The sequence below is a fragment of the Nestor notabilis genome, unplaced genomic scaffold (genome assembly GCF_000696875.1).
Source record: "Nestor notabilis isolate BGI_N333 unplaced genomic scaffold, ASM69687v1 scaffold23761, whole genome shotgun sequence".
Taxonomy (NCBI): Eukaryota; Metazoa; Chordata; class Aves; order Psittaciformes; family Psittacidae; genus Nestor; species Nestor notabilis.
This window is the reverse complement of record NW_009913695.1, coordinates 21538-36818: the sequence shown is the minus strand read 5'-3', so window position 1 is coordinate 36818 and position 15281 is coordinate 21538. Positions and strand designations below refer to the sequence as shown.

At 47.4% G+C, this 15281-nt stretch overlaps 1 protein-coding gene across 1 annotated transcript in view; it reads right to left on the bottom strand.

Annotated features, from left to right (window-relative positions):
• Positions 1 to 4823, bottom strand: part of RCSD1 (RCSD domain containing 1) — a gene marked incomplete at its 5' end in the record, with an annotated part of 7614 nt that extends 2791 nt beyond the window's left edge. Inside the window, 3 exons of the mRNA XM_010023320.1 lie at positions 750 to 821; positions 2149 to 2238; positions 4716 to 4823. Of these exons, the coding sequence (XP_010021622.1) occupies positions 750 to 821; positions 2149 to 2238; positions 4716 to 4823 (270 nt within the window). The remainder of the gene's footprint in view (positions 1 to 749; positions 822 to 2148; positions 2239 to 4715) is intronic.
• Positions 4824 to 15281: the final 10458 nt, after the last annotated feature.

Below are 15281 nucleotides of genomic sequence, written 5' to 3'. Positions count from 1 at the left end.
CCAGTGTCTGAAGGGGCTACAAGGATGCCAGAGAGGGACTCTTCATCAGGGACTGTATCGACAGGACAAAGGTTTTGGGTTTAAACTTAAACAGGGGAAGTGCAGGTTAGACACAAGGAAGGTGAGGGTGGTGAGGCACTGGAATGGGCTGCCCAAAGAACAGTGCCCTGGCAGTGTTCAAGGCCAGGCTGGACAGAACCTTGCGCGACATGGTCTGGTGTGAGGCGTGCCTGCCCATGGCAGGGGGTTGGAACTGGATGATCTTAAGTTCCTTTCCAACCTAAACCATTCTGTGATTCTATGGTTTAGACTGCTGCAAAGAAAGAGCTGGAAGAAGTCTCAGCCAGGGTTTCCTTCACTTTTCTCTCACGAGCTGCATATAAACTGAGGTGCCTGCCCCTGCACCCTACTTGAGCTGTGCTACTGCCATAGCCATGCACAGCCACGTACCCCACATATCCAAATGATCCTGACCCACACACTAACCTGCTTATGGACATGTCTGAGGATCACCAGACAGTTTCTGGCACTGGTCACCATCGCTAGACCTGCTCTGCCTTTCTTGTTTGTGTGCTGTGGGACTGGGCCCTCCTCAGTGAAGCCTCTGTGTGATGCCTGCTTACCTAGATGTCATCCTTCACTCCTGGATCCTCTTCCCCTGTGGGCTGCATCGCAGGGGAAGCAACTATGACAAATGCCAATCAGTTTTAATTTGCTGGGGCAGCCACGTGGACTCTTCCAGGACCTACCTGCAGCTTTTCAATCATGGGGGAGCTTTTCACCTTGACCTTGGGAACGGGGCAAGCATTTGGAGACCGCTTCTGCAAAGTAAAATGAAACACGAAAAAGTTACAGTAAAGTAGGTGAAAAAGAGGAAATACAGTGAAGGTGGAAAACTTGGAAGAGAGAAGCAGAAAGTACTAGTAGGGGGGCAAATGAAGCCTTATATAGTGTCTTCACACAAAGGTTTGCTTTCTTCTTTCCTGACCATGCCCTCCTTTCGTTCTCTGGCCATCCTAGGGTTCTGCATACATGTATCCTATGGGAGGAAAGGTGATTGTCTACTTTCTGGCTGAAGTATCTGAGTTAGGTGATGGGTAATGAATCTGCTGCTATATGGCCTTCACTAAGGTAGATAACCTGTGACATGTTTCCCCTGGTATTATTTCAGGACCAGACAGATTAGAATTCTACTTCTCAAAGGCTGCAAGCCTTAACGTTGGCAAACACTGTGAACTTTTTGTGACAGGGAACACTTTCCAGCACCACCTGACTAACAGAGTTAAAGGGTATCCAATTAGGATGGGCAAGAAAAGCCTAAGTGGCTGGAAAAGCAGAACTGTGAAAGGCTGAAAACAGTTTAAGAAAGGGAGAGCATTGCTTTGAGGAGCATATAGCTTTTTCCAGGTTCAAAGGGAAAGGAAGGAAACCTAAGATTTTAAAGCTTGTGCTCCTTTGGCATGGAGGCAGCAAGAGCCTGTAGCTGTCAGAACAGAAGGATGAAGAACCACCCCCTTGTTAAGGGCAGGTGACAATGTGAAATTTGGTGGGTAGACATCATACCCTGAAATGCAGAAGGACAGAAGTGACTGGAGAGGGCCTAAGCATGAACTTCAGTGAGTAGCAGGCAGTTTATCGGGACCTGCTCATTTGGGAGCGCTGTACGGAGGACACCTCAAGACAATGTTCTGTGGGTACTGCTGACTAAATCCCTCCTCACTCTGGATTAATTATTCCCGTTTTCTGACAAAGGAAAAACCTCCAGAGCAGAACTATTCCACCACTATACTCAAACCTGTATATCTGAAGTCAACAAACAGCATGGGTGTCCCCCCTGCTAAGTGCTGTTCAGATCTAATAAATGCTGGCAGTTCCTGCTTTAAAATGCTTGAAAGGTGGTAACTGGGTGGATCCATCAGAGCTCTAAGAGTAAAACCAAAAGCAGTAGAAATGGGATCTGTATCCATGCTATAAGCCTGGACTACAGCATGGAGCTGACTCTGAGTACATGTGTGTGAGTTGGGATGCTGCATGATCGACTTCTTTTGCTGCACAGCCTGACTTTTCTGCAACCTCCATGCTCATGTCTCAGGAAAGAACAGGTTGCAGAGAGGAGAGACCTTGTCCCCCTATTAAACTGATACTCACTTGCTCATCATTGTCACTTGTCTCAGTTTTGTGGGAATACAATGGAAGGGAGCATGGTGGTTTCCTCCGAGTTGGCTTATGTGGTGGTACCTAAGAGAAGAAAACAACCAACTCAGCAGCAGGTAAATCAGTGTTTTTTTAAGAAGGAAATGAAATTCAATCACCAAAGGGCATGCTCTGTAAGTGGCCTGCTTGGATGGCAGGGCTTAGCTTGCCTAAATGCATCACCCAAAGGCAGCACAAGACATTAGCATATGGGCTGTGGCCAGCATGCTAGGTGTGCATGTAGCATCTTGAACCCAATCCTAGTATTGGAAAAGTAGTCTCTATCTGCTTCCACAGCATGAACCATGGCACTTCAAGCTTTGTGCAAAGGGCACTCTTCTAAGCTGTAGAGGGTGGAGAAGCCTTCCCAGAAGTTTAATCTTCAAAGCATCCTGCTGGAAACCCCCTAACACTACAGCAGCTTGTTATTGTTCTCTTTCCTGTCTTATTATCAGGATTTCCTTTTAAAGAAAGCTGCCTACCTGGATCATGATTTTCCTATTTTGCATCTGATCTATTTTAGGGGCAAAAAGGGGAAATCTGACTTTTCCAACATGCCCTACAGCCCTATTAGTTTCTTTCTAATGAAGAAGAGCAGCTCACAGAGACAAGTGTTCAGTTGTAACCTTTAGGTTGGCTAAGGAACAGATTCTCCAGTGAGAAGGAACAAGAAAACTTAATGTCAGGGACACCAGTTCATTCTGAATGTCCTCGAGCTCTCAGAGGTACAAGAGTGCTCACTGGGAAGGAAAAGGTGCATAGCACAGCACCTGTGGAGCTGCTCCTTTATAACTATTGCTCTGGTCTTGAAGCCAAGATCTATCTATTTTTATGCCAGGTTTGTAGCCTCCTGCCAAGCTGTTGACACGCTTTTAATGTGTTAACAGACAAAATACTCAGATAATATTGCGGATCTTGGATAATATCCATAATATAATAATCCTGTTACCTTCTAACAGGTGGGCATGTGAAAAGTTGAATTATGGTGTCTTTGACCTCTGCAGAGTTGGCTGTCTTCGAGGAGCTGTAGACTTGATGTCACCTAACTGCTGGTGGTGCTGCACCCAGCACAGCAAAGCTGCATCTCTAAGTGGCTGCAGGCACCCCTGCCCTTATCAATATGTCACACTAGAAAGCAATAATGTCTTGTCTTACTGGAACTTCTCCATCTTGCAGCCATGAAAAGCTCTGCTGTGCCACAGTGAATGTATAGAGGTTCCCTGGTTGATAGGTTTCCCTTTGCTGGCATGAGTCAAGCAAGGGTTAAAGACCATCCACTCAGCGGTTAATCTGAAGCCAGCTTAAGAAAGCCAGTGGGGAAGTGACAGATGGCTTGGAGAGAAAAGACAGGAAACTTTGTCCTCCTCTGTCTCTGGAGAAAACGATTTTCCCCCCACTGTGAGGCCCCTCCACACTGCCTTGGCTTGGGAGCAGCAGAAGTCTCCAGATAACACACGAGAGGTCTGGGAACTTGCTGCCTTTTGAAGCGTGAGGGAGTTAGTGCAGTTAAATCCCATACCTTAAGGAGAGGAAATTACTGTAATGGGATGGATGGAGTGGTGTGCTGGTGACTAGAGGGGGGAAAAAAGTGCTTGGGAAGAGATTGACTATTCCCATCCTGGGGCCCAGCTATGGGACTGCTACCCTCTGACAGACAGTGGCATGAGAGCACTGCCGGGCAGAGGTCATTATTGCATCCAGCCAAAGCCAGGGAGGATCCCCTTAGGCCCAGCCTGGGACATGCTGAAACCAGTTGAGCAGCAGAAGGAAGCAGTTCAGTTTTAAAGAGGCACTCGCTGACTGAGGAGGGCCACCAGTAAACATTTATGCTTCTAAACCAGCGCATAATGATACAGGGGGCTCTCCTAAAATGTCAACCTCCATCCATAAACGCTCTGATTTTCCTTTCTTCCTAGGAGAGGTATTCTGGTGTTTTGCTTTTCTGGTGAAAGACAGCTTGAGAGGTAATGCTTGGCATAGGGGGCTTTCAATAGGACAAAGTTTCAGCATGATAGAGATGGATAGGCAGAGTCTGAAATGTCATTGGGAAGAGGTAATGAGGGCAAATGAAGTGACAGCTTGCTTTCTCACACCTGTACAGAAGGAATTACCTGCAGGACACCTTCTTCTTTTGTGAACAAGGTGCTGGTGAGCTGCCACTGGCTTCTACGCTGCGGATCCGTTGTTTGCTTTCTTTTTCAGTGGCTCAGTATTAGCTATTTTATTATTCATTGTCACCCTTTGCCCACAGAAGCCAGCCCAGGTAGTACAGGCACTGATGTGTGCTACTGGTAGATACAGTGTCTAGTTGTCTTGAGGTATGGCTCTGCCAAAATACCCACCCACAAGTCAGCAATGCATGGAATGTCATAGCTTGCATTGCACCAGGAGACAAATCCTTCACAAAGATTCAAAATCAAGGTGGATTCATGCTCCAGTCACTGATGCTCTAACTCCTATAGGCAGAGGCAAATGATTCATTTCCCACTCAATTACCTGCTGGCGGCTGCAGAGCACCTTACCTCTTTTCCAGTAATATTGGCTGCTTGCTCTTTGAATTTCCCTGCTAGCTGAGCCACTGAGGGTGATGATGACTTGTCCACCTCTGAGTTGGTCTCTGCTGGCCTGTTCTGACAAATTGGGAACATCAAGTCATGAGCAAAGGCTGGGAAAAGCAAACGGGCTAGAGAGAAGCCTGCATTTGTGTTATGAAGTTCAAGAGTAAGCAGGGAATTAAAGCAGAGTTTCTTACATATGGCATCAATCATCCAGCCTGAGAGCAAGAGGTTTGGGAAGATAGGATACAGCAGCATTTTCAAATATCCCAGAACAGTAATTCCTGCAGAATCTTTCAGCCCCAGCTGAAGAGCCTATACTCAGTAATTTTCACTGGAAGCAAACTAAGTATTTCAAGCCAAGTGTCTGTCCCCCATCTTTTCCTTGCAGTGAGCAGATGAAGCAGGTCAGGAAAGGACATTCCCAGACACCTTCTCAGCCCTCCCATCCCTTTCTTTATTGCCCTCATTGCCGTCACCCTTCCTTTCCCAGTGGTTCTGCTGTGAGAAGCCATTCCACGTCCTCACAGCAAGCCAGCATCTGCTTGGGGATGTCCCTGTGCTGTTCTGCTTTTTTGGCAATGAAACTCTCAGGCGGGTGTGCGTGTGGGGAGGAAATACCAGTGCTGAGAGAAGCTTCTCCTGCCCTGGGTTGACAACCGGCTGAGAAGCAGGGGGTTTGCTGGAGACTGGATGGTGCGACTCTTCCCACAGCACACAGCCCTGCTGTTGTCCCACATTTGCCTTGTGTTCTTAGCTACGTGTGTATCAAGCAATATGAGAAGAAAGCCTTGAAATCAAAGTTGATGAAAGGAAAACTTTGTTCTTCATCTCTAGTATCTGATACCAGGGAAAACCAAACCAACCAACAGTCCTTGTTTTGTTAGAGGTGGAGACCTCCAAACAACAAACCATCAGCAAGGAAGTTCATACCTCCACTTCCTTTACCACCACTACGAAGGCATGACCAACACCACACTTCCCACCCCTCCACCTCAACACTCTTCTGCTTCTCAGTCAGAAAGTTTCCCCAAAGTCCACTGCTAAAGGAATACATTTGTTTCTCCAAAGACTGCAGCAGAGCCCTTCCTTCCACCTTTATACTGCTCTGCCTGGGACAGACCTGCTGTCTCACTAACACAACCACTCCTTCAGCACAGCCGGAGGTGAAATACCAATCTGGCCCATGTACGGACCATACCCTTCAGGTCACCACACTACAGGGGCTGGAGAAATAGTTGTGGAAACTTGAAATCATTCTAAAGAAGGAATTTCTTTAGACTCCTAGTTTCTAGATTAAAAGCAAATCACAGAGGTTACATTTAGGGATCATCTGTAGCTTGGAGCATTCTCTAGACTCAAAAACCATGGCTGTGGCCTGTTTGCACTGTGGAAAAGGGCCTTTCCCTTTCTCAGAGAGGTGAATAAATGGTCCTGATAAAAGCTGTCTTCTTTCTCCCAGGCGCGCAGCCCCAGTAGGTGTCTGCCATTCCCTGTTTCCAGGATCCTGACTACATCTCCCCCAAGTAACTTCCCCTACACCTTGGTCCAGCTTTCTTGCATCCAGCCACAAAAGCCACATCAACTGTCTCCTCTGAGGGAACTTCTGGAACCTTCCCCCCCATCTTTTCAGCCTTCGTTAGAGTAACTACAGGCAGGGGGAGTGTCACATAAGGGGAATGAAAGCAGCAGTGAGGTAAGCAGGGCAGCAGGGCAAAGTGCTGCACATGAAAAGTGATGGCTGGATAAATGCGGAGGGAGAGCAGTTCCCAGATGTAGGCTGTTTCCCTGCTATGAAGAGAAGGCAGGCTGGAAAGCGGAGGAAACAAAGAATGACCCTGGGGAAGGGAGGATGGACTGGGAGGCTTGGCTCAGCATACCAGCTCCTAGGATACCTGGGCATGGCACAACCTGAACAGAGGACTCAGTTGAGGCTGAGGAGCTGCAGGTGCTCCGTGTCTGTGGTGCAAGGGTTACCTTCCTCACAGTCCCTTTTTCTCCAGCCCTTTCATAGCCCTTTGCCTCTACCCAGAGAAGACACTGCACTTCCTCTTGGCCTATCTGACCTCTTGTTTTGGGGTGGTTGTGTTTTCTCTTTTGAGTTACAATCTGAAAACACAGCTCCCTTTCTTTGGAGCTGATCAAAGCTGTGAGGCTGGAATGATTCCATGTGTTTCTTGTTCTGCAGGCACTGACTGCAGCGTGGCTCTCGCCAGCACGAAGCGCGCTGCCCGGGTGCAGGAAGCACTGAACATGCCATTCTAAGATTAGCACAAGTAGCCCACGGGCTGTCCCCTCCTCAAACTGCCAGCTGCAGGCTCTCCGATTACACCCTGCGTTTTGCAGCAGGAAAAGTCCTTTCTTGGATCCTTTCTCGCAATTACACTTCTGTCCTGAATCCAGCTTTTTCTGCAGCTTCTGCTGTTGGGGGTTTTGCCCCAGCTGGTGTGCCAGGTTCTGTGTCTTCTAGTCAAGGGAAAGTGCTGTACCGGGACACTCGGATGCAAAAAGTTCCCTTCCTTGCACTGCAAGGAGAACACCATCCCCCTGGCTTCCAGGAGGCGGATGGCAGCCTGCCTCCCACTGAGATGGAGGTGGGGAGCCTTGCTCTCTCACCCTTACCCCACAGCATGTACCAACAGCCCTCAGCCTCATCCACACATCTGCTCCTCTCATCCCAGAGCTTAGTGCTGGGTCTCTCTTTCCTCACAATGCAACCTCTCCCATTCCTGGTCATTTTAGCCATCTGGGTGACATAACCCACCACTTCTCTAAGGGACGATGATAAGGAGCTCTGCTCTTTTTTTGTCCAAAAAAAGGTGAAATTACTCAAGTGTGAATTCTGTGCTTTTTGCAGCCAACTGCTGATTCTTTTCCTTTTCCTAAGAGAAGTGTGCATGGGCTAAAACCAGTGAGCCAGGGTGAAAGATTTACTCCATCAGTAATCTGGTGACTGCTACACTGAGGTCTTCTACTGTTCCATAAAAACAAGTGTCTAAACACTGCATGTTCTGAGAAACGTCAGTCAGAGACTTAAAACAGGAACTGAATTGTACCATCAGTGTAAGCATGGCACTGCCTGCAAAAGAGGAAGTGCAATTAGCAAATTCTCTGTAAGAGGTTTCACTTTCCTCTTCCAAGTTTATAAAATTGAGTAAATTTGAAAATGGTTTTCAGCCCCATGTTTCTTCATCTGCTCTTAAAACTGAACCTAGCCCCTTTGACAGCACCGAAGAGGAAAATCCTGCCATTATTTGTGGGTTATATGTACAATCATGGCAATTCAAGCTTCACAACGAAGCCTCTCCTTCCTTATGCTTTGGAGCCCTTGCCTCTCTTGTGAGAGCAAAACTGACACCAATTCCTGATTCTGCAGATTCAGGAGCCTAAAGGGGCAGGGGCACTCTTTTTAGCACAGATCCCTGCTTTCCCACAGGCTCCCTGGTGGAAACACCACTAGGTCCCCACAGAAATGCCCCACATCATCTCTGATGTATCTTTTCAAGGCAGCTGAGACTGGAGATGCTCAGTACCCAAGGTACTGAGTGGAGATGCCTGGATGCTGTTGGCACAGTCAGCTCTGGTAGCACAGCCCCAACTTGGCGATTCAATGTGCCAGAAGATGCGAGGGCTCGAAAGGCTGCCTGATGTGGGAAGGATCCCTTGGTACAACAGTGTCATTACCTGGCTAAGAGATATTTGCCAATTCTCCTGCTAGAGCCCATGTGGGCACCAGGTGAGAGAAAGTGCATATTAGAGGCCCACACAATAAAGGTCAAGAGACTGAAGAGTTTCTCTGTGCACACCCCTTGGGTACTCACAAAGAGCTTTTCTTAAAGATCATGATTTGAGCTACAGGTCAGGAGTGTCACTACAGTGAGTTTATTATGAAATCAGAATTGCAGAGAATTTCCACTTCTCTAGAAAACTGGAAAGCCAGAGGTGGCTTTGGAGGTGAATTGTAATGACCTGCTGATACTGGTGCAAAACTGGCCCCAACAGTCTTCAGCTAGCAGTTTTGGGCATGACCCACCTCCAGTTTTGTCACTGTCCATAATACACCACTGGAAATACTAGTCTGAAAGGGTACCAGTGGGATTCAGAAGCAGACAGTGAAGGATTTGTGCACCTGGTTTGACTGATGAAAAGAGCAAAGGTTTATTAGATGCCAAACAGTGGAGTGTTTTGGCTTAAGCAGCACTTAAATACCAGCTGAATAACAGCAGAGATCTGTACTGCCCTATTCTCCTTCCCTCCCCTGTGAGTCCTCTGACTTGTCTGCTTTTGCAGGTAGAATATTTTGGACCAATGAAGCACCTTTAATCTGAGATGCAAGCCCTCCACAGCACCTTGCAAGGCTGGAGTATTCAGCAGGTGTAAATTAGTGATGGTCACACAATTTTGGTACTGGTCCTGTGCACTTTACACACCCATTCTCATGCACCTGCATCTAGATTTTGAGGCTACTCCCTCAGCTCCACATCTCCCCTAAAGAGCTTCATCGGAACGATTCCCTGAAGCCATTCTCACACCAGGCCATCGTGCAGGCTGCTTTCCCACACCCTGTGCTCACACAAGCTCTGCAAAGCTCTGCTGTGACTCTCACAGGGGTTTTTCATTGCTGCACATCCAAGCTACCCCAGAAAAAGCAAACAGGGCAAAAATAAGGACAAATACAGTGTGTCAGACACAATAAGGCAGCAGAGGCTCAGGGCTAGTGTCATGATTACAGGAACAGGATCCAGAAATAGTGACCCTCAGCACCCGGCTCTCACCACCACGCTATGAGAAGGCAGTTGCCAGTATGCTAGATGAAAACTAGAGAGGGTCAGTGTTTTTGGGGTGCAGCTTCCTAAGGTCCTGGTTTTGGCAGAAAGACAGCTTATATTTCCAACTACTCATTCTCCCTTGACCTTTCCTTTCCCCCTTCCCCCCTCCCTTGCACCAGTGTGAGTTTGTGGGGCTGTGCTGTACACTGGATCACTGAAATGATCTGGGCTAAAAATACATCCCTTAGGTCTTTACAAGGTTATTTTTAACCCGGATCATTTCAGCAATTGAGTTCACAGCACAGCCTGACAAGCACTTGCACTGCCATAGCAGGAGGGGATGCAGGTTTGGCGGCAGCAGCCTGCAGTGCAGCAGGAGGACTTCCCTTTAACCACCCCAGCCAGAGCCTGAGGAAGTTGCATCCTGATGTGTCCTTCTGTCCAGAGGGCTGATAACAACAGAGAAATCATATATTTGCATGCCTGCTGGTAAAGGCTATTTCAGCCTGTGGCACTGGTATTTCACCCTGCAATCTCTTGCCTCCTGCCTAAGACACAGCTGAGCACCCTGCCATACTGGCAGCCAAGTGAATCGGAGTAAGTTTCTGGTACACATCCACGTAAGTCCCGCAAAGACTGTGCCAGAGATCTCCAGAAGCCCCACTTGGAAGAGCAGCAGCCACATGTGTGGTTGGGGAGCAGGTTTTTCGCCCTGCAGGACCTGCTCAGCTAAGGAAGGGATGAGGGATGCATCTGCAGGGAGGAAACTGGAATCATACTAGAATCAAACTAGAGTCATAGAATGATAGAATGGTTTGTGTTGGAATGGACCTTAAAGCTCATCTAGTTCCAACCCCTTTCCTCAGGCAGGCACACCTTCCACTAGACCAGAGCCCCATCCAGCCTGGCTTTGAACACTTCCCCCTTGTTCCCTGCCTTGCTCAGCCCTCTGAAGGCAAAGGACATGCTGACTGCACAAAGCCTTCCCAGATGCAACACCTGCCTGTCTCATTTTTCAGTAAGGTAACTGCAGGATTTGAGGAGCCAGACAGCCATAAGCCTTGTCTGCATGGGAAAGCTTATACCACATGCGCTGGGGTAACTCCCTCAGCTCACGTGGGGAGCAATACAGCCCTAATGTGATAGAGGTGCCTGTTTTCCAGCAATCGGTGTGGCTGAAAAGAGCCAGTCTCAAACTACTCAAGTACCTGTTTCTGACACAGAAAGCAGCATTTTGGGAATGAAGCATTAAGCTGCAGAAGAGAATGTGCCTCCTTTCAGGTCTCCCCAGTGGCAGGAGTGGGGTGAATGTCTCCTACCCCTGTGGTGAGGTGCTGCAGCCTCTCTCCTGAAAAGTCCCCCCTGCAGAGATGGGGTTTGGTGAACTGGAGATGTGAGACTCACTTGCAGACCACGCAAGGGAGAAGTGATGACAGTACTAGCTCCTCCCATACTGCCCCACGGATTTGAGGTAACCATTCCCATAAGCAACAGCTAATCCCTTCTCCCTGCCCCATCTGTTCAATTTAACTGCTGAGGCCAGCTGGAGGCAAAAGGCCACTGAATATTCACATGATGTGTGATCTATGGTAGAGTTCTGGTCTGTCTGGAGAGGACATGAACTTAGGCTCTGGTGAATGCATCATGAATACATCTCATTACCAGCCAAGCACGCCTGCATGTCAGAGCAGCCTTACCTTTTTAAAGGCCACAATAACATTCAGTAATGATGCAAAAGATAATATGAATGTGTCTGCATGTATTGAAGTAATAAAATCTTTCAGTTAGGAGTATCTTTAGTACCTGTTCTAAAGGCAAGTGTACAAGAGGCCAATCCACCAAACTATGTTTTCCTACCCCTAGGTTCATTTTTTGTTCAAAGAAGATAATCTAAAGAAACCTGGAGGGGTCTCTGGGTGTGGGTCTTAGCCTTAAAGCAGAACAGACAAGTTTATGTTCACCTGGGCAAATCTGCCACTCTTTTTGTCTTGTCCAATGGCAGGAAATAGGTGACTGAATTTTCATTTTCAACCTCTTCTTGCAGGCACCAGTTATTTTGGCTCTCACATTTCATAAAACAAGATAATATTAGATGGGCAGCTCAAAAGGAACTTTTCTTTAAATGAACTAAAAAGACAGCTCAAGAATACTTTTTAATTAGGATTGGACCCAAGTTACTAATAGAAAATACTTTCTAAAATGTAGGGTTTAGTTTCACTCCAAGCCATCTCTCTGCATTTAGATGCATTTAGGTGCCATTTAGATGAATCTCAGTTTGCACCTTCCAGACAACATAACTTGAGCCGATTAGTTTATCTGTGTCCATGTGAGTACATCAATAGCATCAGGATCATACTGAAAAGGGAACATTGTTCAGACTGGGAAGGGAGAGGTAAGTTATCAGGGTAGGTTTAAAACAAACTCCCTCCAAGGAGCAAACTGAAAGGCAAAGAGGGTGGGAAAATACCTGAAACCCAGCATGAGGATCTGGGCAGCAAAACCCAGGAGAGGCTGCTACCCACAATGTGAGCCTGCTCATTCTCCTGGTGACCCACCAAAGCATCAATGCAGGTTGAGCACAGACCGCCCAGGAAGCGGGTGGGCTCACAAAGAAAACCTGGCCTTGGCCCATTTGTTTAATTCCCCCAAAGGTAATCTCACAATGCTCGTTCCCACCGGAGCCCAGCAGCATGCTGGTCCCCTGGCTCAAGAGGCAACACATCCCAAGGTGTAAGCCCTGAGTAAACAAACCTTTTCTTGCCACACTGACCCCTCTCTGTCCCAGCGAAGCATCCTTCTTCTCATCTCTCTGTCTTTACCCTTCTTACCCTCACAAATCATTCTCACTGGAGGACTTCTAACTCTCTGTTTCAGGAGGGGTTTATGTGGTTTATTTTTTCACTTGGCATCTTACCTGGCAATGAAGCTGCTCCTTGTCTGGTTGTGGTAAATTTTAATTACTGGCAGAAGCCCCAGCTAGAAGTGGCAGCAGCTGTGGTTCTGTGATACCTTATAGCCAGTCCTGTCCATCATTGTGTCAGCATAGCCCACAGCACTCTGGGATGCAAAGCCAAGACTCCTACGTGCATTTCCTACCACTTGCTGTAGAGGAGGAGTGATAATTACTGTGCTGTGCTCCACCAGAGCCAAAGCGACTGTGTGAGCCACTTGTGCACCTTCCTCTGGTGGGGCTCGCTCTGCTAACTTTGTGTATCACAGTTACTTGCCAGGAGAGGACGAGACCAGGATACCTTGCAGATCTTTCAGGTGTATCCTAAATGCTAGAAAAGAAACAATGTTTTTCTACTTCTCTCTGTCTCCTCCATTTCTCATCCCAGATGAGAGTTTTGTGATCTTTAGGAATGGCAGCGGGCAGAGTCCTCATCCTTTTCCTCCGAGATGTCATCAGATGGCAGGGCAAAGAGGAATAACCAGCCTCAAACTGGCATGGGTCCCCCAGTGCCAGGACGTAGGAGTGAAGTACAACAGAAAACTGAGCAAAGAAAAGAAAGATTTCCATTTGAAAGATTCAAAGAGAATTCTGGGGCTGAAATCAGGACATACAATCTGTCTGTGAAAGAGTATAAGGGTATATTGAGGTGCATCATGATGATCCCAGCACACTGCAAAATTCTTGGCTGTTTTTTGCCAGGACTGGCCTTGTAAAGGTCATGCAAACAGGTTTCTAGTTTGACTTACAACAAAAGGAATTAGTGTTAAGCCTCGGTCTGTCTCACATGAGAGCATGCACAAATGTGCAGAACCACTGCCTTTCCAAGATAAAGCTTTTACTACGCTAAGGTCAGGCCTCAGCCTGTGGGAATACACTGTGAGTCCTGGAGTTTGGGCTCCAGATTTCTAAACACTCTGTAAAAACAATGGGACTTCAGGTTAGGTTTGGGACCAGTCTGAGCTCCTGGGTCCCAAAGGAGAGCTTAAGATTCCTCTAACTCAGGCACACATCTCATCGGTCCATGTCTCTACGTAGTTGGTTTCCTTCAGACAAGGCAAGTTTTGAAGACAGGCAGGAGAAGGTAAGGACTCCTGATGACACATGCTACCTTCAGGGCAGTCAGTGCTGTTAGAGCCCAGTCATCTCTAGGAGCTTTCTTCAGTTCTAGTCTTAATGAAAACAGGAGCTCTCACAGCAGCCGTAACAAAGATATGACTAGAAGTACCAAAACGCATGTTGCAGGAATAGAGATGTCAGGTCTCCTCTTAAACTCTTCCTTTTTCTAATGTTTCTGCTGGAGAGCAAGCTTCTTGCCTGAGTGTAAATCACTGCTGGCATGTCTCTTGAAGTCTGTGAGTATGCTAGCCACAAGAACAACTCTGAGAAGTGCAACATCTCTCCTCAGAGTGGTACCCAGGTCAACACTTACCCTACACAGACGAATGAACAGAAGATGAGTGTGTGTCTGAACTCAACTGCAAGGCTATTGCATAGCTGTGAGGGGGATGAAGAGAAAGGAGCTCTGACTGTAACACAGGGCAAAATAGTATGAAGAATGCGGACATGGAAGGAGGGTTGCATGTTTGTTTGTTAGGAGAAAGGACAGGAAAATACTACTTTACGTGAAGTATGTAAAAATATGAAACATTTCTCTCTATCTGGAAAGAGTTTGCTTTAGGGAAACATTTTTCTTAAGGCTTGCAGTGGTCTGGTCTTGATTTTCTCCTTCTGAGAGCTCCCTCGTGAGCCGCTGCCATCTTGGCACTCAGGGTCAAGCACTACCCAAAGGGTAATGTGAGGATATTCTAGCTCAGCACTGATGAGCAGCTTTCATCCAGGAGACAGCAAATACACTGTAGTAATTTCAAAACTACAGACTCAGATCTGCCAAATTTAAAGGCTCACAAAAGAAAGATTTGGGAATTGGTGGAGGTGGGAGATACCATGGAGCCAGGAACTAGTAAAGGGACAAATGCTTTTCAAAGGAAGGGGCACGTGTCCACTATCCTGTAAATACATAGTTCACGTACTGCCTGCCTTGCTTGCTGAAAGTAGAGGGGAAACTCGGGCTGGTTTTCCTTGTTTCAGTGATTCAAGCTACCCATGTCTATATGTAAAAGGGCCTGGACAGTTAGGACAGTGGTTGGAGCAAGGCTTTTCTCAAGGAAATGTTGCTGCCTGTTTGGATCAGAAGCTTGCTCAGGGTCCTCCTCTGGTACTTCCCTCCAAGTAACCTCAGGACTGCCTAAAGCTCCTGAACATCAAGGCAAATGGTTATCACAAGTAAAAACCCACCCTAATGGTGCTGGGTAACAGGGACGACTGGATGGTGGCTGGAGTTAGGTGGTGGGGTTCAAGAGCACTGCAAGTGTCTCCACTGCCACCACTGATGCCATGGCTGCCTCACTCAGTGCCAGGCAGCAGAGAGCAGCAGACATGCAGGCGAGGAGCTGTGTCCTTCACAACAGAATTATAGGAAACATCTGCAGACATCAGGAAATTAGAAGTGGTGAATACACTACCTACTTTCTGTTCAGAGAATGACTCCAATGACATCGAATGAGGTAATTGTTATTTTAACCTCCCCTCGGAGATGTCCCTCCCTTTGCTGTTGACGCATTTCTGCTAGCAAAGCGGGCGCGATGCTAGTGTTACGTAGTATTGTTTTTCATGACAGACAGTCAGCACCAATGCCACCTCTCTCCACATCTTCCAAAAGGCATCCCTTCTCAGCGGAGTAGCTGCATGAAGTCTCAGTTTAACTCGATGAGGTGGGACAGCTGCTGCTGGGCCCAAAGTGGAGGAAGCAGT